Raw genomic sequence first — 25,843 nt, 5'->3', positions numbered from 1 at the left:
TTTATAAATATTTTTCTTGTATTGAATTTCATTTTACAGTATTTATGTTTTTCTTTATTTGGTATTTTGTCACATATTTTTCTCTATGTATTTTTATTTCGAAGCTTTTAACAGTATTTTGTTTCACTGTTTTCTTCTTTCTTTTCAATGTTATGCTTCATTTTGGGCATAATAACAGTTCGTAAATTCATACTTTCCTTTCGTTTCTTTTGTATGTCCATGTTATGTCATGTATCTATTAAGGTGGATCTACACTGTTCCAATTTTTCTTTCAACTTTAATCATTCAAGCAATATTTGCAAGATTGATATTTAATATTAATTCATATTATATATATTTTTTATTTATTTATTTATTTATTTATTTATTTATTTATTTATTTATTTATTTATTTATTTATTGACCAGCCTCCTGGCTAGTGGGAGCTCCTGACTACAGTTCATGGGGTCCCAGGTTCGATTCCCAGTTGGAATGTAGGAATTTTTCCTTAAAGGGAAATGTTCCTGTGTTCGTTCATGGTCTGGAAATTAGAAATTAGGTTAGGCTTAGGTTTAAGACCTCTCCTGGTACTTCATAATCATCCTATCATAATATCATTGGGGCAACGTAACTCTACCTTCCAGGCGCCCCAACCTCAGAAGTGGGTTACAAATAAGTCATTGCCAGGAGAGACTAGAAATGTCAAATATATATGTAGTGAAGATGCTGTTCAATACGGCATACTGTGTAGACACAAAATCTTCATGTCTCTTAATTGAATGTGCGTTTTAAAATGTATTCTTTCATTATTTTTCCGAGATTGGATGCATACGCACATGGAAAATTGAACTGTGTAGATACAGCTTTAGAGACCCAGAGATCTTCTCACCTGAGAGAACTTCTCGTCATAAGTCCTTGCAAATTCTGCTTCAGCAGAAATTTTTCTTCATATTCGAGAAGCTTAGAGGTTAAGAAACGTCTTCCCAGAGATCATTATGGGTTTTCTTTCACTGAAATCTTAATGTGTTACTTTTAAATAGACAACAATTCACAATCATTGTCATCTAAATCCATGTTTTGAATGGGAATCAGTAGAGGGATAATCAAGTACTTGTTCAATATAAAACGAAACAGTTACTCTGACCACAACTTTAGTAGTAAGACTGTTATTGTGTAGTATCATGAGATATTTTCATATATTTTATTATTAACTTTAAAGCTCAAGTAGCTAAAGCTATTCCTTCGTTTTGACAATAATGTATAGGGCTTTACCATTGTAAATGAGAAGAGCAGGATCATTTGCAGAACCTAAGGAATGTTGGGACTTTCACACAGTGATGCCTTGGTTCTAAAGTAACTAATGGTAATTATTGTGTTTATTGCTTTATCTGCCATTGTTTTATCTTAATTGAAACTGAATTGGATTCGAAATATACAGAAGAATGAACATGTTGAAGTGATATAAAATTTTAAGATACAATACTGAATCTTGAACAGTACGGTATTCTTGTTTCATTCCACTTTATGTTAATGCAGTTAGTGATCATCACTGACACGGAATTCTTTTTAGACGCAAAAACTACATAATGCAAAATGTGTATTTATAAGTACTGGTACGTTACATTGAATAAATTACTTGATATAACCGTAAAAATGGTAGTGTTTCATGTGTTTTGCTTTCAAACATTCTTATCTTCCAATTTGCAGTAGCATGGGCATTTTTTAAATGCGTACCTGACTATTAATTTAATTTGTGTAATAATCAAAGCTGCTCAACGCATTGTTACAAAAAGCTGTAAGATTATTTACGCTGTTGAAAGATTGTTGTAATATATTAAAATAATTCAACTACTATCATATATTGTGAAAGAGAAGTTTAACACATATATACTGCAAATTGTGTAAATATGAAGATAATATACCGAAAATTTTAAATCTGAAAATTTGAATAGTAGTGTCGACTTTGGCTGCAATCCTCAATGATTCAAAATTATCTATAAGTGTATTTAAAGTGCCAGCAAGTAAATCGACAACATTACCGTTTGTAGCTCTTCGTAATAAGTGTATAATTGTTAAACTTGTATTAATATATGTAAGGGATCACCTTAAATTCAGTGTTGTCTTAGATTCATGCAATTGTTGTTTATAAGTAAATGTAAAATATAAAACGTCTGAAAATTGACGTGATTGTGGCTGGAGAAAAGAAATCATTGTTTGGTATGTGTGGGGCAGGTACCAGCGAAGGCACCATTGCTGTGCACTCATGTTGCTGAAGGACATTCGCGTGCCGTGCTCTCTGTTTTTGCCACAGACGACCTTCTTTTTAGTGCTTCTAAAGGTAAGTTACTTGCACAACCCACGATTTAAGTGTTCCAACATCTTACTATGACACGTGTTCTCGTTTCACATGAATCCAAGGCACCATTGAAGTTAAGGTGCGCCTATTCTATGATATTGTATATGAATGTAATAGTTAATTATCCAGCCCAATCTGACACTTTATTTTAAAGCTGAAAAAAAAATATCTCTTCAATAATATTTGCATAAAATTTACAATTGTGTTTTAGTATATGGGACAGAGACATAATAGGCCTACTGTGTGTTCTTTATCTATTATTTTGCTGATTTGAACCATCTGCTTCTAGCCTGCAGTATTTATATTCACTTGTTTTTTTTCTCTTCCTTCTCTCTTCATTAGAATGTGTGAGGAAGGGTAATGCTGTGTGTTGAAGATCTTGTCTGTAAAATGTAAAATTAATTAAAACTATAATATGTTTATTGAATATTGACAGTTATGTTATCCTTCTACTTTTAAAAAGTTTGTGATATTTTAAATTTACAGACAAATACGTTATTACATTAATTTCCATCTTTAATTTGTCACGATTTGAAAATTTAATGTCCTAAATACTTTAAATTCTTCTTATGATGCTGTACTTTTTTATTCTCTTTATTTTAATATACAAAAGACTACAAGAAACAAATTCAATATTGTACGAAATAAGCATTTCAAACAACAACACACTTCAAATATTACATACAGACTATTTGGTTATTTTCTCCACAGAAGGGAGCATTTCAGTCATATTGCCAAAAATTACAATAGGAAAATTTCTCGTGGAGGAAAAAAGCTGTGAGAATGTGTGGAAAAAAATCTGAACGATTAAAGTAGATGTAGAAGAAAATATTATTGAACTCGTATCTAAATTTAATTATCTTGGACACCTAATCTCCGATGTAAAAATGATGTCGACCTAAAACTACGGAAGTATAACAAAATAAAATTAATAAACTGAATTCTGGGAAACAGATATCCACACAAACTCAATTACGAATACATAATATGACAGCAAAATATTCACAGAAATACACCTGTGAAAACTGGATCTTGAATTCCAAATATAAAGCCAAACTACAAGGAGCCAAAATACGATTTTCGTCCATTGTTAGGTATAAGCAGGTTGGATAAAAAATAAATACAGACATTTGGGAGAAATTAACAGTTTCGAAATAAAGTAGAAGATATCCAGATATGTCTAAATGATTTCACAGAGAGTGAAATCAACTATTTGCCAAGATAGCATTCCAGTATCAACCTAAATGGCACTGGGATAGAGAAAAACCTTAACAATGATAGTCAAATCAAGAGCATCTTGAGACATAGGAACATGCTCAAATGAACTTAAACTTATGATGATGTTGATGATATTTTAAGATATCAATACCGTTTATATACATCTTAAGTCTGGTAGTGAATTATATTACTAGTCAGAGATCTATGAAATGGAGGGGGAAGGAACTGCTACCCTAACTCATTCTTGGCTTAGTTGTCTCATGAGTGATGTCTTATTGGTGTCATATACGAGGTTTCAACCTGTCTTCATACAGTCGACTAAACAACAAATGTTAAAATTTAAACATAGGATAAACAAACTGTACTTACAAATTTTACTTATGAAGTCGCTCTGGGTGGCAGAGTTGGTATAGCTCTGGCCTCCTGTGCCCGAGGTTGCGGGTTTGATCCCGATCCAGGTCGATGGCATTTAAGTGTGCTTAAATGCGACAGGCTCATGTCACTAGATTTAGTGGCATGTAGAAGAATTCCTGCAGGACAAAATTCGGCACACCAGCGATGATGATATGACTTCTATAGTTGCGAGCGTCGTTAAATAAACCATAATTTCAATTTTCTTATATGAAAGAAATGATTGGCAGCCATATGCTAAGTTCCCTTCGGAAGACTTCTGTTGATTTCATGAGAGTTTAGGTTTACACATGAACGAATTTCTTATGCAGCGACAGAATTCCAATAATTTGTTACTAGTGTTTCAAATTATACCGTTGTCTCGAACCCATAGTCTAGAGGTAGCATGTTTACATAGTAGACGAGAGGTTACGAGTTCAAGACTCTACTCCATTTTTCATTTATTTTTGTTTGTTTTGTTTTCTGTCTGTTGCTAGATCAAGTTTTATAAATAATTTATAACAAATATTTTAGAAGAGCTAAATTAGGTGCATTATAAAAATCCTATAGCTTACTAGTTATTTATAAATATGACAGATTTTTCCATGTGTGAACCAGGTACTGACCGAAACTGGACTTGTATAAATTCACGTTACAGGATATCGTTTTTTTTTTTTTTTTTTTTTTTTTTAAGACTGTACATGTATTCATGGTTTCCCTAATTCTATCTAACAATGTGTTGACAAATCTATCGCATTTCCCTTTCTCCTGTGGATTTGATTTTGTGATATGCGCATAGAGCTGAGGTCCTGGGTTCAATTCCCGGTGCCAGAACAAATTTTCTCCAATAATAGTATTTACATGTAAATATAGTAATTGATTATTCAATGAAGACGGCTAGGTCCTCATATATGAATATAAAGTATATATAAAATTTATTATTCAGCCCCCTCCCCCATGTCAAAATACACTTGTATTCGTCCTCAACTGTCACATGCATCATCGGAAGAATAAAAGCACATTACATGCACCTTCCCTATAAAAAAATAGGCTGCCTGACTGGCTTCAGAAGAATCTTAATTTGACCGTCTATGCGGGTGCATTCCCATTTCAATATCGTATAAGATATCTTTAAAAAATGCGTGCAAAATTCTATACATTGTTATTGAAAACTTCAAAATGTATGTTGTCACCTGTAAAAATTTCATTTGAATCTCTGCATTATAGATCAACAGAAAATTCTTCTTTCCATTTTCAGTTCAGTATAAAAAAATGTTAACCAAATAAATTATGTCACATAACAGGATTTCAGGATACTAAAAATTTTGCAACATTTAATATCTAATCAACTCTAATTGGATCTATTGGGAGCAGATACTTTTTTTTATTCGCATGTTTCACTTTTGTAATCAGATGGATCAAAACAGCAGAATAATGATAAAACGTTTTAAATAAGTTCGGTAGCTTGAAACTTACATGATATCCACCCATTTGAAATGTAATTTTATATGCTTTGGATTCTTGTAATAAGAATAACTTCTGCAGGCTATTTATGCCAACTTTTTTCAGTATGTAAAATATCTAACTTGATTCAGTTGTATACCTGTGTTTTCCGACATATTTTTGGATTTTTTTTCCTCTTTGGGGTGCAAGTAGTATTGCAATAACATGCTGGTACTGGTACTCAAATGAAAGATAGTAAAAAATCAGTTTTCCAAATGTACTTCCATCCAATTATAAGTATGTAATGAATCTTTAATAATAATAATTTAAAATTTTAATTTCCTCATGTTTTGCTGTAGTATAGATGCATCTACCTTTTCTTTACTTAGCAAGTTAATGTTCATATTTGGTTTTGTTCTAATAAGGCTGGGACACTTTCTCTGACTTATCCTTCTTGCAAGGATATCTACTAAATCATGTTCCCACTATAAACAGTTGTTCATTCATATTTCAGATTTATCATTGTATTATGGGGCAGATCGTCAAAAGAAACCTCGTAAAAACTTCTTAAACTATAAAAACAGATTCGAGTAAGAAAGAATATGACAGGGGAGGAAAATGTATACGTAAATTCATTCTATTATTTGGCACTGCACCATTTTGATATGAAATTAAAATGGGTACCAGTAATTTATTAATGTTCATCTTTATTTCTGAAGTGATGTTATAGGATAGGTACTTATATCATCAGCTAAAGGAATGTTACTTAATCGTGACTAGAATTATGTACTACTGGTAACATGAAGAAGGATAGTTTTCTTCTTTTAATTTCAATAGCAATGCCAAATAAAACATGAATCACTCGATTTGAGATATAATGTGATTATGATTGCCTTTATTGTTAAGAATTAATATTGTTATATTTGCATTGATTCACATTCTGACATAGACCTATTCATATTGTTTTTACGAAATACATTATTTTTTTATAATAGAATTACAAACGTGCCTTTATTAAGTTTTAAGATGCATTTTTAATTCAGTGTGGGCATGATGTAACATCTCTTGATTATTAAAATATTTGTTCCATGTAAGACTTCAGGTTAAGTTTGTATATGTATAAATAAACAACAGTGTCTACCATTAAAACCATTTTAGTGGCTTATTTAAAGTGGCCTTATGATTTATACAAGTGACTTAAATAGTTAAGTATAATTAATTGGTGCTATTTGTTGTAATTTTGTATGGTTTGGGATTTTATCTCTTTATTGTAGTTTATTAACTCATTGTATATTATTGCCATATTTGGACACACAATATATATTATAGTAATTATTAATGCTATAGTGTAGGTTATATAATTGAATATAATTAACTCATTAACAAAATGCCAAAGAAATTATTTGCGACCTGCAGGAGAAAATGGAATTGGGTAAAATAATCCCATAAAAATCTCGCCAGCGATAGTATGCATTATAGAATGACGAGAAATCAAAATTTGCAAACTGTTCCTGATATACTACCAACGTAGAAGCTGCATATCTATGCAATTTTGATAGTGCATATACAGCAAGACGAAATGTGTTTGAAAAATATTTCGATTATAGATATACCAGTATACAGACATTTTGGATGTAAATATAAATAAATTGTACATTATGCTAAAAGTAGTGAGTGACTCGTTCCTTAATGTATCTGTACCCTAATACATTCCAACTGCCATTTTTTATCATTGACGATGGAACCTTGAAACACTTCCATTATATTCGTTGAAGGCTGTTTATTTACCTTTGATAAACTGCAGATACTTAGTCCAAGATTTCAGAACCGTCATGTATGGGTACCGGTATTTCTAATTTTGTACCTACTATTTTGTCATTGAACTCTACGCCTACATTTCTTTATTTTTAATTTCTTTCTTTCTTTCTTTTTCCTTTTGTCATCTTCTCTCGTCATTCATTCTTAACTTTCTTTTCTAGCTTTATTATTTTCCTTTGTTTGTTTATTTCCTTCTTTCTTACTTTCTTTGTATGTTTGATTGTTAATTTAATTTGGAAGAGCTGCAGAATTCTGTGGTAATGTACTGGTACTTGCGGTGTTGTTGCATATGCCCAAAAGGAACACAATGCAATTTAAATCCATCAGTATAGAATAAATGTTAACTGTCTTATTTGCACATTGCGTCCATTTGCTACGTTTACAGAGAAACAAATTTAACCTAACCTCATTAACGTAATACTCTGGAGGCTAGGGATTAATTATTAATGTTTTTATTTCTAACCTTCATATCAGTTTTAATTTGCACTTCATATTCATTTTCATTTCAGTAGGTAACTTACTTTGGATTGTAAAGAAACAGTTCACTGATATCATTGAAGCATCATGAAAAATAGAACATTATTAATACCGTAGTACAATACATTTATTACAATGTAATCTCAGATTTATATAGACTAATATGTGTTTATGTGACAACTAATGTCCTTGTGGTTAGAGTATGTTCTGTACGGTATTTAATTGCAAGAGATATCAGTATGGTATTAAAGTCGATATTTCTATATTCATGAATCTAAATGTATGTGAGATAATACCTTAGACTAGGTTTCATATATTCTGGACCTCTCAATAAGAGGTAACAGTTATTGCACATATCAGTACCTACATAACAAGATTGTGTCTCCAAATATTGGCGAATGGTATGTAAATACTGTATTATAACAGTAATCGTTTCTTAATCTTTTAAGTCATTGATTGTAGGGTAAAGTAGGGTTTCCCAAGACTTGGGTTGTGACCTGTGTTTAACTACATCATCCTTCCATTCGTACTATATCTTTATTACCGGTATACAGACCGAGTATTCCGTGTAGTTTAAAACTAACAAACATTTGCATGATAACAGGATGCAATGGACTTACTAGAATAGCATAGCATTTACATTGATCGAGATAGAAGTAGTCAAGAGAGAGTAAGTTTGCAAGTAACTACTGAGTAATTTAACCCATATAGCTTTCCAGTTTATTCTCTTGTCCTAAGTTTGCCACTTTATTTGTCCCATACAGACAGTGGCAATTGTAAGAAAAATATTTTGGGTGGGCCTGGCTCATTAGAAGTAGATAGTCTCATAGCTTTAACTAACTATTCCGTAACATATAGCATGTTATTCGTATTTTAAATGTCTAATTATAAAATCGAATGTTACAGGAAATTTTCTTCATAGCTTAATGAAATTTGACTTTTTTAAGTTTAGAATTTTTAATGTGTCGAATAACAAACTAAAAAATACAATAACTCTATTATGAAAACATATTGCATTGTGGATAATTAATGTTAAATACCAGTAACAGTCTAGAAGTCCACTTAAATACACTACCAGTACTGTATGAAAATATAAAAAGAGGAAACGAAATAGAACAATTAGAAATCAAATGGAAATAAATATAATGTATAAATACATGTATATAATTATACTGTCCCTATTAATAGATATCCTTGTGAGTTGTTTCATTTCGTTTCCTCTCTTTATATTGTTATATAATCCTAGTTGTATATTTAAGTGAACTTCTAGATAACTATGTATTTAGGTATTGTATATATATTTTTGGGTACTCTATTGCCCGAATCTAGTAAGGTACAATGCTTTCTGCATAAAAACAACTGTGTGAATACCATACGGGTACTCTTATAATCGCAGCCTTGCCTTTTTCAGTTGTAAAAGTAGTCTACTTTATGGAAAGTGTGGACTCTACTAACCATTTATATTCTACGCAGCATATCCTTAAAGAGTTTATTAACAACCTTAAGCCAGTTAGCCACTAACTCTTCAATCAACCAGCCCTTTTTCTGTGATAGACATACAACAGTAGGTAGGAGGAAGTTTCTCTCTAGGAAATGATCCCAACAGGCAAATTGAAAAAAGTGAGCGAAATCCTAAATTGCGTGAAATGTTTATGCTGTTTGTAATCGCTATTGCATGGCTGGGATTGTAAGGATATTTGGGATTTGAAATAAAATCTTGATATTTTTCATTTCTGTCTTTAAGCTTTCTGCATTAAAATTAAACCAGACAGAGCCTTCAGAGCCTTCTCGTTAATTAATTCATAATTGCTTCCTCAGACCATGAGTCGTAGTCTTGAGACAACAATGCAATACAATTCATAGTCAAAATGATTCACACATGAATATGACGGCATATACGATGAGTTCTTTGAAATTATAATAAATAATAGTAATATATCATTACAGAAAAATTATGGGATTCATTTGGAAATTAATACCACGCTTAAGTACTGGTACTTTTAGAATTAGACTATGTTAAATTAAATATTTCATCCTTTATGCTCTCCGCATTTATTAATCTCACCCATTTGTTTACGAATATTTTTTTTATAAAATTAAACTTAAGTTAAATATTTCGTTAAGCTTTTATATTTGCTCTTATTGCTTTCGTAACATAGCGTGCGTGGATGATGTCACTGTATTAACAGAAAGTGTGAGCAGATTACTTGAATGTGAAGTGCATAAACATTTTATGTTAAGAAAAAAGGGGGGGGGTACAGTTGCTGTCCAGTGGATTATTACGGAATGGAATAGAATTAACAGTGAGTCAATTCTGATGAGTTTAAAAAGTTCTGTGTTTTTAACAATATATTATGGCATTAAGGATGACATTTTGTGAGATGATTGAAGAATCCAGTTTCAGTTCGGAAAATGAAAATGTTTTGGAACGAAAACATTTCAAAATGTATTTTTCCACATAGAACATCTGAAAACTTTGGGTTATGTTATATTTTGAGTCATACTAAATTCGGGCCAATATGGTATCACAGCCATAGTAGCATCAGCATTTTTAATTTTGGAAGAATGGCATTCGAATGAACAGAATTTAATAAATTTGAGCAATCTGCTTCCTTATATCCTGTACTGTTTAATTGGAAATATTATGGATAAAGATTTCCAATACAAAATATTAATACTGATCAGCATACGATTAATTTCTTATTTGCACCTAGATGCAAAACAAAAATAAACAGAACGAAGTCAAACTGTGTAAAGATTTGACAAAAATATTGTCAGTTTAAGCACAGCAGTAGAACTGTTTTGTAGTAAGATCCAGTTACACTGTAAGTACATGTGTGAAGTGTGAGGCCAAGAAAACGCACATGTTAACTTCGATTTGGCACAGGTCCACCAAAAAATTATCATGTGATCCTGTGATTTCCTCATTATTGACTATAAGAAGTATAAAAGTACATTCCATTAACATACTTGCGAACAGTATTACTCTACATTATTTCAAATAACTGAATGTATCTCAAATTGCAAATGTAATTATTTATACAGAGACATTATTATGACATGAGGCAAGGAAATGGCGGTGACTCATGGCCACTGCTAGTGTGGTTTCCGGTGCATGCATAACCATTTCTCCAGCACTTCTACAATACATAACAATACTGACAATAAATGTTCAATAATTTGGACTTACCATGCTCACAGTCGTTTGATGAAAATGGCCCCCATTTGCCGCCACACACAACTGACATCTTCTGATAAACGAATGAACAACATTCTGAAGTTCCACATCTTTCACCAATCTCATCTAATTTTTCTTCTGTAAGAACACTACGTTTTCTGTTTTATTTTCGATTGTTCACTGAGCCTGTTTCTTTAAATCTTTTAGCGAGTTTTCTATTTGTTTCGGCAGAAGGCACAGGTCTGTTTAGAAACTTTATTCGAAACTTACGTCTTGTGTTCGCACACGACCTTCTGAGTCATTCCATGTCAAATCGCACAAAATTATACAAATTTTGACCTTCATATTTCTGATTGCATTTATATTTTTTTTACCAACTCCATGGGTCTAATAAAGCAACAAGTGTATTTTTATTTCCTCCTAAGTCCACATGTTTTTAAAATATTATATGTTAAAATTCGTTAAAAATGTCGCACAGTGCAGCATTTAAAGCATCATATTTCTGACGATATTGATGTTAAAATTTTTTTGAAAAATGCATTTAAAAGCTTAAAGTACTGTCTTTTATTAAATATTTACTAACTAATTTTAATATAATTATTACAAATATGTTTTTATAATTCAATTTTTAAAAGTTATATATCAATGTGAAATAGCCCTATTAAAAATCTAAAAAAATTCTTACTAGGTGCACTGAAGTATTCTTAATAATTCCAGAAAAAATCAGAATGGGATCTCCAATAGTTTAATGGAAATTTAATTACTTACGACACAATGTGTAGTGGTCAGTGCAGCAGCAGTGGACGGGAAGCGTTAAAGCGCACTGGGAGGTTTATCGGCGCTGAATGATTGACTGAACGTTGCAACATTACACCCAGTACGGATCAAGTCACTCGAGGAAACGCTGCTAATTTACTTATTATGATATCTTCAAATATTTGTACATTATGCTTTTTAAATGTTTCTTTTCATTCACACTTTAAATTTTCTTTCACCTACTTTCTTTCTTGAAAGAAAATTGTTTTACTAAATCTTCAGTTTTTGACAACGGAATGAAAGAATGTAATTTTAATGTACCAGTTATTGGTTTTAGATTATGGTATCTGGCCTGCAAATTTTCAGTGTGGTTTTTGTGCTTATTCAATGGACAAAATATAAATGACACGTTAGAAATGTTTTTTGTGACCAATCAAACAGGTTTTTTTTTCTTTTTGGCGTTGTTATAGGATCTTGTATAGGCTGGCTCTCGTGGCAAGTCTTTTAACAGATTCTCCAATGCCATCACATGGACCTTTACCATGCGACGTTGCAAAGAAGTGTCATTCAGCACTAATTCCATAATCGTCTTCATGTAAGCAATTATTTTTAATTTTTTTTTTTTTTTTGGTGAACTTTATCCATTGGAAAAGTAGATGATTTTTTTCATATCGTTGAATTCTAGCTTTAAGAAATTGATTGCTTCGGATTGAAAAAAGTGAAAGGGATCGGTGTCATGTTTCATGGTTTCTGAGATGACAATAATTTTGTGACGAATTTCTGTATCTCCTTTGAAATATACTACGAAAGGATGTATTGTGGCTTGGCATATGTTCCAATGCGCACCTTGTATTGAATCTTGTATTACAAATGAATAATTTTCAGAAAAGTCTGCAATAACTATGTAATTTTCAGGTTGTACATTTCTTTGCATTCCGTCAAAAATAAAATATGGCTGACTTTTGAAGGGATGACGATGCATCTTCTACATGAAAAACTTTACATGTTAGGGAGCCTTTTACTTTTTTAAACTTTTCACGGGGGTATCGTTTTTGTTGTAGCTTTCTTTTCTTGATAGGGGATTCTATTGACATCAAACTCTTGTTTAATTCCTCAATATTAGTGATTTCTAGCACTGTATCCATAGAACTGCTAGAAGAAGAACTGGAATAATCACTTTCTCTGTCCGCAGTTTCATTTGATTCATGTTTATTAATATCACAAGAACTACTGGCTTCACATATAATTTCACCTGACCTATCCGGAAATTGATTGATTTTTACGGAATGAATCACATATTTGCACATTCAAAGACTCCTTTAAATTGAGCTTTATCAATTAGTCGCGACTTACGCGTCTTAGTGTACTTTTCCTTTTAAAAGTGTGATTAGGAAGGTAAATGGATTTAAACACTTGTTATATATTACGGGATCTTTACCATCACTCATGTTGTATAGAAGTCACGTCACTCCGTGAAATTCAAACCCAAACTGATTATTTTTCTCTTCTATATTTTGTCTCCTGCCATCTGTTTACTGCCATAAAGTTTACTGCCTTACTCAGTATTGCTATAATCAAATACTTGGCTATATTACAGTATAAACATACAGAACTGTGAAGGGTTTCCCCTCTTAGCTGAGCTGGCAATAATAAAATAACTTTAGATAAGATATTTACTGTTCCTTAAGGTATTAATCATTTGATGATTAGTATGGTGACATCAGATGCAACAGGGGATTTCGTAAAACTTTCCACGGGCAGCCTTCTAGCCTATGGCTGCAAGCAGTTCATTAGCTGGGCATCGTGAGCACTTGCATGCCTCCGGAAAATAAATTGTTACAAATGTATGGGTGCCGATCCCATATTTATAAATGCAGTAGTTTACAGATAATACATCAGCGAACAAATCTTTTTTTTTTTTTTTTTTTTTTTTTTCACTCGGCTATTTAATATAGTAATTTTGCTTTGAAAAAGAAATTATTAAAAAAATAGGCCAAATTTTAAATTTATTTGTGATAGGCCTAAAGTAATAAAAAGTATTGTATTTAGTCTTTCAAATGCACCAAACCGAAAATCTCAATTATATGTAGACACAGAGTTCCAAGTGCGTTTATGTAACAGTTCGCGCATAATTTGCGTAACTTCAAATAGTCATAACTACACAAATAATTAATAATTGTGAAAATAAAACAATACGGGTCTCCTTATTTGATGTCTGGAATTCATGAAAAAAAATTCGACCATTTCCGAGAAGGTCGTATTTTATTGCTGTGCAATTTGACGTGGAATGACTCCTCTGCCTTTTATATACGAATTGTACATACACACGTTCACGCAATGAGAATTTGTTGGTAGGCATTACCTAATACACAATAATCACCAAACTTTATACACTAACTTTGTTCACTTGAATAATCAAGACTTTTGTAACACGACTTATGACTATAGCAAATGCCATATGGCGACTGAAAATCTACTATGCCACACCTCTAACAGTCCCTGCAGGGAGTGGGCTACACTGCAGTAACCCGTGTTTTCTCGCCTCACATCATAAAAATGTCTCTGTAGCAGTGTTTAGAAAAAATTACACATAGCTACATACATTTGTTTGCATATGTCATTCCACTCATAGGTAGTATTATAAGAATTCTTTAGAGCATGGTTTCCCTTTTGATTTAGGTACCGTACCAGTACTTATTTCTAGAAATAAATATTTAACAATGGACGAAGAAAAAGAAGGGAGGGGGGGAAAGAAATTATGTATTTGTGGTGTCAGGCCCAGCCACTAAAACTGCCTCTAGCCCCTTGTACTCCCATATTTAGTTTAGTTTAGGCAAGTTATTTTAAAATGGTTATTCATATAGGCTATGTAGAAACTTCCAGATAATGTAATTGTGTGATGTCTTTAGTAAAAAAGTTCCCTCAGTAATGTGGTTATAAGTTTTTACTTTTTTGGTATGTAAATATTTTTTTCATGCACATAACCTTGGAGCATGTTGTTTAATAATAGTTTGATTATAGATTCTGATTTTAACATATAATATTCCGACTATATCTTCAAAAAAATATATTTTCACATACAATATCGTAATTGTTCAGTCGGTATGAGGAAATTTATTACAATTATACTCTAAAATATGATAGTAATGCAGTAGTTTAAAAATGATGTAGGATTTAGAATATGAAATTCACGAATTATAATATGAAATATGTGATAGAAACTGCTGGTATTAAAGCCTTAACACTAAAAATAAAGCGCAGTGATTCAGATTAATAAGATAATTCTAGGATATCATACTTAGTAACTTCTTTCGTAATAACAAAAGATGTTGAAATTAAAAATTCGAACAAGCAGTTAAAACATGAAATTGATAGTTTTTCTGAATCATGTCATCTATTCAGCTGCTGTGTTTTTGTTGTCCTCTCTATGGTAAACTGTGGATGTATACGTAAACAATGTTTTTTTTCTTACGTTGAGTGGTACTTGATTGATCATTTTGACCCAAGCATCCTCCTCAACAAGTTGACATACAGAAGTTGTAGATCACACTGCTGCCTTTGACATTGCCAGTGGTCAACCAAATGAAGATGAATCAATATTACACTAAGAATGACGATGATGATGATGATGATGATGATGATGATGATGATGAGTGGGTGAAGAAATGTAGAGTAGATAGTAGAGAAAACAGGAGAATTCCTCGAGATCCTGCCAGATACCTTCTTTATCCATCGTAAATTTTAATTTGACGCTTTCCAGTTGGACTGCTAGACAACAAAAATGAACTCATTCTCCTGTTGATCATTATAAGAATACGTTAATTGGACTTTCTACAATTTGAGCCCAGGTGTCTGATATGAATCCAGAATTCTGGTCATTTTGCTAATGGTGCATCTATATAAACAATTTTTCTTACACTTTTCTATCTAAATTTCTTTAAGGACAGAAATCAAGCCTTTTTCTGCTAGTTCATTGGCGTAGACAATTACAATAATAATAATGATAATAATAATAATAAATAAAAATAATGATAATGATAATAAATAGAAATAATGATAAAGGAAGAGCTAGCAAATGAAAGTAAATCACTGTTTGACTCAAACCTATTGAAAGATGATATGAATGATATTTATACTTCATGCAATAGTAAATCAGTGTATGAACAATACTTTAGGAACGAACATAAATAAAACCGAAAACTGATAAAGTACATTGATCTCGAAATGTATAAATAAAAATCATATGAAACATACAAGCTCTCATTGCACCAGTTACCATTGATGTTACAAAAAGATTCACGAAACATCATTCCACCATTCTTGGAGATCAGGCTTGGTTAAATTACAGAGTAGACCTACCTACCAGAGAACGACGACAGTTTTAGATACTGCTTTTCTCACATATATTATGAAAGACACAAATAATAATAATAATAATAATAATAATAATAATAATAATAATAATGATGATGATGATAACAACAATAATCATTATCTTGATGATAATAATGATTTCTTGTGTTAATCACACCACATGCTGGCGAAACCATTCAGCATGTCTTTACTGAATTCCAGACTCTTGCATTCCCAGATTACTTCAATTAAATTAAAAAAAAAATCGTCTGTGAACAGTTGGTGAAAACAGCCATACTCAGAAAGAAACAATAATGACAGAAAGGACAATGAGTTACGACAAGTCATGTAATAGCTTAGTTAAATAAAAGAAGAAAATGTACTTTAGAAATATCGCTATTGCTTCCACTGTTGAGAAGACATTAAAATTATGAAATATGGAATTCGGAAAATTTAAAAACAAGGAGAAGTTCTGTTAATTATCTGTTACATTAGTAACTTCAAATTCATTAAAAACCTTTCCGTTAAAATTACCGAACAATAAATGCTAGTCTTGAATTTCGTTTGTCGTTGAAGCTATAAAAGCTATAATTAATGTTCACGCATTATAAAAAAATCTTTCATACGCCTAGTATCAGAAAGTTTTTTTTAAGTATGAAATCTTAGTATTCTTTTTGAGTGCCTGAAAATGTGTAAACAAGGATGTTCTCGAACGACCATTTTTCGTGCTAAGGGAATAGTCCTAGATTTATGGTGGAGGAGAAATATTACATTTTGTTATGAAACCTGTACTGTAGAATAATTTCTTATTAGGAGACGGAGCCAAACACCTTGATGATTGCCTTTATGAAATGTATCCAAGGATCAATTATATATTCATATGTAGGTAAAGAGCGTAAGAAACACAATTTATAGAGCAAAAATCTTGATGCATTTCTGCCTTTCCTCTGTTGCCATGGGTTATAAGAGGTTTGAAAAAGTCTTGGGTGGAAATAAAAATCCAACCGTCCAAACTACAGCTGGGTCAACATATCTTAATGGGTCACAGTAGTAAAACATTTGGGAAACCCTATCAATTGTATGGAAACTACAATTTCTTGTGATATAGATGTATATTAATAGTTTGTAGCTCTATTTTAATTTGTGTGTAGATAAGTTAAGCAATTGTACTATTATTTGCAGACACTTTCTACATATGTCCTATACTTAATTTATAAAATCTGTGTATTAAATAAATGTTGCTGCTACTTTGTCTTCTGCTACTTTTTCTGTTCTTTTCTATCTCTAAATGGAACTTCCTTCTGGGCTGGTCATTCCGAAAACCATCCTGAAATAATCCCCATGTTTCTCTTACAATCTTCCTTTTTAACATTTGTCCAAAAACTGGGCTTCACTTTCTTTTTGAAGGATATCTGAGGAGATGTTTGTTTAACCTCAATTCTTACCTTTTTATATATCCGGAGACACTTTTTTTCTATACATCTTTTCATCAGTTTTTTATCATATTACATTTTTCGCTTGAATTTTCGTTCAATGCAGGGAAGTGGCTCACTATTTCTATTTACATCTTTTTAAAGGTATTTCAAACACACACAATGAATCACTTTATTAAAACATTTTCCCTTATTTACTTTCCAGATTATGAGAAATGTTAGTCCTCGTCTCATTATTACATTATTTTTCCTTTCTAATTCCTTCCTGCCTTATGTCTGGCTTTTTCATGTGTTCTTCAACATATTGCTAAACTCCTTCTCCTGCCCCTCATGAACATCTGACTTTTTTTGGTGATGGCAGTTTTAAATTACTTATATTGATGACCTGATATTAAGAATGACGTTGCATAGCCTACAATAGCCTATTATTTACCATTTGTCGTTTTTGCATTAGTTTATACTTTTTATAATCAGCATGCGACAAAAACAGGTTTTTTTCGCATAACAGATCAGCAACATAGAAGGTAATTAAAAAGTATGTTTACGAACTTCGTGTGTGTGTTTTGTTGGATGAAAAGTAATAAAAAATGTTCCTATAGGCATGGAGTCGCAAATGTTTCATTTTCGATACAGTTTTCTGTGGATACTCCATATATAAACAGAGTTTTCATTCTACTGTCTAAGTGCAGTATGTCCACAGAAATTCTCTGTGATTACGAATGGTGTAATTTCGTAACAGTGTGTATTACGAACTTTAGTGTCATAAGAAAGAGCTACCTCAAAGAATTCCTTGTTTTGAATATTTTGGTATGTCGAATTGTCAGTGCAGAAGCGAATATGGTTTCGTTCGTTCGAGTTTGCCAGTCTTTTGTTGTTTTTGCATTGTAGCAAATGTTGTGAATATTTATTTGAACTTATTTATGAATTCTGCAGATTATTAGTGACCAGGGTTGCCAAACGTCCTGGATTTCCCAGGATTTTTCTGAATTTTAATTGTATGTCCTGTGTCCTGGGTTGAGTTATATTTGTTCCAGAATGTCAAAAAGATTGGAAAAATACCATTTTTTTTGCTCATTTCTATAAAATTATTTTTAAAATTCCTTGTTCATTTTTTTCAAGACCCTGGCCAACCTATGTTCAACACGGTGTCTCCTATTGTGTTGTATTGAAATAAAAACAGTAATAATATAGTACGTATTAGGCATTATAAAATATCTTTATTCTTTACCTTCTTTGGAAGTTGATTTTTATTGTTAATAGGACTTAAATACCGTGCATTTTTTTTAAAAGCAAGACGTAAGCGCTGCAGCAAGACCGTTCTTTTATCACATTTGCTTCACCGTCGCTGCAGCAGCGCTGTAGCAAGCCTGCAGCAAATCAAAACTTCGCTTTACGAGTTTGCTGCACGATCCATCATGGCGGAATGTGTGTTTTGGTCTTTTGCAACGTTTATTATTGTCAAAATCGTCTAGTAATAATAATTCCATATCATTATCATGGAAGTCGAAACTATTTAACATGTTCGGTTCTTTTAGGGTTAAACTTATTACGGCAGAAATAGAAGCCAATATTAATTGTCCACCATTTTGCAGTCAGTTGACCTACTTACGTTTTTTTTTCGATCCTCATTTTGCTGCAGCAAAGGCATAAAGTGCTTTACTGAAGCGCTTTAAAAAAAAACGCACGGATACTGTATCATACATTTTTTCTATAGAGATCAGGCTGTAATATGACATTATTTTTCCAGACTTTATCAATAATTCAAAGGAAATTTCATAATCTACAAAAAAAAATGTAACAAAATTAAAAGTTTAGTCCGTATATAATTACTTGAAATACTTTACTTACAACGAATAAAATAAGTTCTATTACACATTGAATTAATTGAAATATGTGGTCACATTTAAGGTACGCAGTATTATCACTTGTCCAAGTTTCCTGACGAGAGAATCTGGCAATCCTGTCAGTGATTTAATGGCGAACCCACAGGAACGTAGTTGGTGTGTTGTGCAATATGCTAAGACAGCTAGCGTTTTGACAGTGCAGTGTGTCTTTAGACAGCATTTGCATCATCAGGCAGCAGTGACAAGACGATAGTGAAGTGGTGTGACTTCTTCTGAGGTTACATAAAAGATATTTATGAATGTAGGTCCGCTGGTTTAGAATCTGCAAGATCTTCAACATCATACTTACGGAGCCACTGAGTCCATTCCAGTAGATATGTTGGAGCACGGGTGTCATGACTGGAATATCACCTTGATATCTGTTATGCGACACATGGAACGCATGTTGAGTGTCTGTGAGATACATACTATAAAAGTTTTGAGTATCTCTTTCTGGTGTCACCATTTTCATGTACTTACGACTACTGACAGTGATGCTATATTCGTTTATAATCACGGAGGTTGTCTGTGGACACCCCGTATATAAACAGAATTTTCCTTCTGCTGTTGCTTCTATGGAGTTCTGATGTCAGGATAATATTTGTTTATCAATGCAAGTATTCGAAATTTATCCACACTTGCTATCCAGAGAACAATATTCCCTCTATATACCGTAAATAATGTTATTAATTTCAAGGGGTTGTTCTTTGAGAAATTTCAAACAAAAAAGTTTAATACAATTTTGCTCGTTTTTTCCTTCCTTTTCGAGAAAAAAATTGTTTTATGTGAAACATTTCATAGCGTGTTTTGGAAAAGCCATTGTTTGAGTTCCCAATATGCTGAGTCAGTTTAAAGAAGCAGTGTATTATAATAATAAATGGTTGAAAGAATTTTAGTTTTGTCCTTTAAATGTGCAGAAATTTGATCCAAACAAATGTAACATTTTAAAATTCCTGTGCAGAACAAAAAAATAAACATTTGTTCGGATCATATTTCTGCACATTTAAAGGACAAAACTAAGATTCTTTCAATCATTCATTATCATAATGCACTGCTCTCTTAAATTTATTGAGCATATTGGGAATTAAATCAATGAATTTCCCAAAACACGCAATGAAATGTTTCGTACAGTAGCGGCTGGTGGTCAAAATAATGTGTGCAACAATCTCTATATCGGCCTATTGTATACACTTATATATGTTTATCTTAATTTGAGATTCGCCTAGTGACGAATTATGAAGTCCATACAACGTTCCTTCCTACTGCAGAACTTGTCAAATACCCTGGTGTTAAACCCCTCCATCTTGGACATCATACTCTTTTCTATTGATAGTATTGCAAGAGCAGTGAGGCGATCCTGGGACATAGTGTTGCTTAAAAAACGTTTTTATGCGTTTCAAGCAAAAAAAAAAACATCTTTCTGGCTCAGCAGTGGTCATTGGTGTTGTAACCAAAATATTTAACAACTTCGTTACTTCACAGAATGGATCGTGTAAATTGTTGGAGACTATGTATTGTAACAATTGAACAGTCGTCTATATTTCGGAAGTCGGGTCTTCTGTATAGAACTCCAAGTTGTGTCTTTAACACTCTTTTGTTCAGTATAGTATAGCTGTTGACAACAACCTCAAGTTCGCGTTCAGGAAAATATGCGAAAAATATCAGACATTTTGCTGTTTATCAATTTCGTTGCGTCTAGGTAGCTTAAAGACTGGAAACGGTGAGTAGCTTCGTGAATTATACGGTCACATACTTCCTTGGCTTCAATTTTCCGTCGCTTGCTGGCTGATGTAGGAGGAACCTCAAACAGGTAGATGGCAGCAGCAGTCGGATACCTGAATTACCAAATAAATAGTTCCGAGTTCTTCCACAAACAAGCATTCTTTTGTTAAGCTTTAATTTTGTAATCTCGAAGCTGTGTCGTGCTGAAGCTGACTACAGCACTTTCCCGCGTAAAAATAGCCAATCAGAGCAGTGATTTCAGCTTCACACATGCACATAATTGTCTTCATTTGCATGTAGAGTTCTGAGTAGCACAACGAATTCCCTGAGGCACCAAAGAGCGAAGACTAAACACACTATAACGCATCACGAACATAACCACAGTAAATTGTCATATGACAGAGCAAATACTACGGTATGACAAATACATTATTTGAGTAAAAATTATCATTGTACTGTAGCACTGTAGCCCCTGGTTTCATATGAAAAAAGTTTTTTTCTCGAAAAGGAAGCTAAAACGAGCAAAATTGTATTAAATTTTTATGCTTGAAATATCTCAAAGAATAACCCCCTGAAATTAATTACATTATTTACGGTTCACCTTGTATACACTGTTTGATCCTTTACATACAACAATAACAATGCTGGAGCAGGAACCTGCTGCAAATTCTTCAGATTTACACTGCATGAGATACGCATTATTATGGAGAGCTTGAAGCAATAAACGTTGCTTTAAAACAACTGCTGGGGCTTACAGAGTCTTTTAATAAAGCAGCATTTTTGAATGACTCAAAATATAATATCCCTATACATTTCTAGTATAAAATTTTAGATGTACTCTACGAAATTAAAATTGTACAAAACCTCAAAAATATATATTTACTACAGTAGATCCCATTCCATTACAGAATTGGAGTTATAAAGCTGAATTTTTGGCAAAGAAGGGAACTGGCATGAAAAGAGCAAGGAGAAAAACATTTCATTCCACACGTCCAAATTAAACTTAACATATAAAACACTAGCAGAATGGAGACGAGAATGCCGACAAGTCCTGACAGGTGTTAGAAGGTAAAAGCTATATCCCAGATATTCCAAGGAGCAGTACAGTTGCCTTATTTCGACCTGCCACCGGTCATGACTGCCTAGTAGCACACCTCATAGAATCAACATCTACAGCTCTCCAAAATGTGTAATATGCAAGAGGCCAAGACTCTAGAATGTATAGGAATCTTTCCCTTAAGTGTGAATTCTTTCCGAAGATCAATGCTGATACACAAACACAGCTTGTAAATTACTATGGGAACCCAGAAGAAAACTGTTTATCAAAATACAAAATACCGGTAGTGTAGTTGTACTGCAAATTAATTATTAAACAAATTCAACAATGTGCTGGGTATGTTAATTTCAATCATTTGAAACACTGACTTTTTTTTAACATACTGGTGCAGTAAAATACATGCCAGGGGATTCGAGGTAACTCTGAGCTACATGACAGAATTCCCCAATTGTGCTGAGGCATGTGTGAAGAATGGAGGAGCATTGATTGTCTGTTAAAATGAAACATCTCAGCTATTAAGACATACACTGAAACTTGTTTTCGGCTATTATTTTGCTATAAGAAGCATTTGCAACCACATGCCTGTAATTTTTTTTCTCCTTGTATTTGGTACAAGAGCACACACGGTTGGAGGTTAATGTTCAGTGCAAAAATGTTCACACTATATTAATGCCCACTGGAAAAAATGTCCTATTTATTCAGTGTCCACTAATTTGATTACATAAATGTCCAATGTAAAAAAGGTTCAATACATTTTTCGTAATTACTCAACCTCTTCGTCCTGGTTGTATACGAAATTTTAAGTTATATGATATTGCATGCATGTAGCATTCTATTTTGTTGTTAATCATTTACATTTCTCTTAAATCTGTTCCTTTCAGGATATCATGCCAAAATTTCTTCATCTTCAATTTGTTCGATGTCCTTTCTTACAATTTTGGATGGTTCCTCATATGGTCTTTCTACAGTTCCCCCCCCCCCCCCTCAGTGTCGAATTAACCCATAGAACTTCAACTGCAGCAAGATCTGCCTCATGCAAATACTGTCTTCATCCATCTTTTAACATAGTTACGTTATCCATATCTGAATTGATTATACATCTTGCACTACTAGTTTTCCTTTCCATACACTGCCAGTATAATTTATTGTTCTCTCTACTTCTGGAGTGATAGTGGTAATGTACCTATCTTTTACTAACTAGAATGTTTTGTTTTTTCTGCAAACTAATGATTTGGGTCATTATGTTAATTAAAGCTTGTAACAGAAAACTTAATATTCCGAATTTACTTAGTAACGGCTATAATGCAATACACTTACTTACTGGCTTTTAAGGAACCCAGAGGTTCATTGCCGCCCTCACATAAGCCCGCCATCGGTCCCTATCCTGAGCAAGATTAATCCAGTCTCTACCATCATAATATCCCACCTCCCTCAAATCCATTTTAATATTATCTTCCCATCTACGTCTCGGCCTCCCCAAAGGTCTTTTTCTCTCTGGCCTCCCAACCAACACACTATATGCATTTCTGGATTCGCCCATACGTGCTACATGCCCTGCCCATCTCAAACGTCTGGATTTAATGTTCCTAATTATGTCAGGTGAAGAATACAATGCGTGCAGCTCTGCATTGTGTAATTTTCTCTATTCTCCTTTAACTTAATCCCTCTTAGCCCCAAATATTTTCCTAAGAACCTTATTCTCAAACACCCTTAATCTCTGTTCCTCTCTCAAAGTGAGAGTCCAAGTTTCACAGCCATACAGAACAACCGATAATATTACTGTTTTATAAATTCTAACTTTCAGATTTTTTGACAGCAGACTAGATGATAAAAGCTTCTCAGCCGAATAATAACAGGCATTTCCCATATTTATTCTGAGTTTAATTTCCTCCCGAGTGTCATTTATATTTGTTACTGTTGCTCCAAGATATTTGAATTTTTACAGCTCTTCGAAGGATAAATCTCCAATTCTTACAGTTCCATTTCGTACAATATTCTGGTCACGAGACATAATCATATACTTAGTCTTTTCGGAATTTACTTCCATAATGCAATACACTGCGTTGAAAAATGTTGAACATTTTTGTTCATGGAAATTCAGCAGTAGACATTTTCCTAACTGGACATTTTTGTATGTGGACATCTTTTCCTCTGGACGTTTTGGATTGGACATTTTAACCTGGAAGCACGCGCGCGCGCACACACACACACACACACACACACATACATACATACATACATACATACATACATACATACATACATACATACATACATACATACATACATACATACATACGAAGTTTTCAAACAGGTTTTTGGAACACACTGTATAGCCAGGCAGTTTTATTTTTATGTCTTCTATTTCCATTAGCTACTATCTTTAGTAGCAGATTTATTTACAAACTACATGTTGAATACAACATTCTGGAACATGGAAACAATTTATATTCTTTAACAATTGGGTATTCTTTCGATTATTTTACACGAGTTTTATTGAGGAGAGAAATGCATACTTCAATAGAATAATGTATTAAATATTTTTATATTTCTATAAGAAAATATATACATTTAGCTAACTTTTATTACATTTTAACTATGAGATTTATTAAGAAAGTAGGACTTCATATTAATAGGTACTTTAAATGAAACAATCATTAGTAAAAATCAATCCGTGTTCGTCTATATAAAATAATGGTTTAACAAGTCTCCGGAAGAGAGATGAAAGCAGATTAATAGCTTGTGAGATGAAATTCATACATAAACTAGCCAGCTACACCAAATAGGACCAGAAGAAGAATATAGATGTGCTACAACAACTTATTAATAAATCGCCAGTCCTAGGCTACATCTCTAGATATCAGCAGAACTGGAAGCAACACATCATGAGAATGGATTCGTCCAGACAGTAATGCAGTATCGTCCAAATAGAAAACTCTTACTGGGTCATCCCATGAAAAGATGGAATGAAAACCCTGTAACAGTTCTAGGACAACTCTGCTCTCTTCCCATATCAATAATGTATGTGATGTTGGAAGAATATTCTTACTGTATCAAACATTGTTCAGCTACATAGAACTTCACCGAGGACAGTAAAATATTTTTATGATACACTGTGACGACAGAGAATAAGGTAAATTAAGTGGCATGATATCATTACAGAGAGTTCTGTTACAGGCTTTAAAATTTCTTGGCTGCTGATTTCACAATGTAGTTCTAAGCCAGACTGTCTTAGTAAGCTTTTTCCACTTATAGTTTAGAAAATTCTTGTTTTTTATATATTGTTATTGTTTAAGAATTTCTAGCATTGTTTAGTTGGGGTTTAGGAATTCTCGTCACCAGACTTGTAGTCACTCTAAACATTCTACTAAATTAAATTTTTATTGTTTGTATGATGATTCACCCTCCATTTTTACCAAACAGGTGACCAAAGAAGCAGTGACAAAAAGGTCAAAATACAAAGAACACTGGTGACAAAAAAGTCGTGGTGACCAGAAAACTGGGTGACTAAAAAGCAGTGACGAGGTGGTATAATGACTATGGTTCCAGTGACGAGAATTCCGGGTTCTGTTTAATTTTGCTTTCTTCTGGAACTTTGGTAACTTGTCCGAATTCAAGCCTTCTTGCTTTATTAATGAACATTATGATGTATTATCAGTTCTTTTTTTTTATATAAATACTAGCTTTCCGTTCTCTCACCTGTTATGTTTCTGGAAGCATAGGTCACGTATTTATACAGGCATGGATTGCAGCTTGACCTTGTCAGGAATTAAATATAGA

General features: G+C 32.8%; 1 protein-coding gene across 4 annotated transcripts in view; it reads left to right on the top strand.

The window, feature by feature from the left end:
• Positions 1-25,843, top strand: part of Klp31E (kinesin-like protein 31E) — a 517,900-nt gene that overhangs the window by 420,133 nt on the left and 71,924 nt on the right. For 3 of the 4 annotated variants that reach the window (XM_069817888.1, XM_069817889.1, XM_069817887.1), the window contains exon 22: positions 2,212-2,317. In XM_069817888.1, the coding sequence (XP_069673989.1) occupies positions 2,212-2,317 (106 nt within the window). Of the gene's footprint in view, positions 1-2,211; positions 2,318-5,900; positions 17,762-25,843 lie in introns of those variants that run through there. The other variant, XM_069817890.1, reaches the window with a different exon arrangement.

The sequence above is a fragment of the Periplaneta americana genome, chromosome 2 (genome assembly GCF_040183065.1).
Source record: "Periplaneta americana isolate PAMFEO1 chromosome 2, P.americana_PAMFEO1_priV1, whole genome shotgun sequence".
Classification (NCBI taxonomy): domain Eukaryota; kingdom Metazoa; phylum Arthropoda; class Insecta; order Blattodea; family Blattidae; genus Periplaneta; species Periplaneta americana.
The sequence above is the reverse complement of the archived record's forward strand: the minus strand, read 5'-3'. Positions and strand labels throughout refer to the sequence as shown.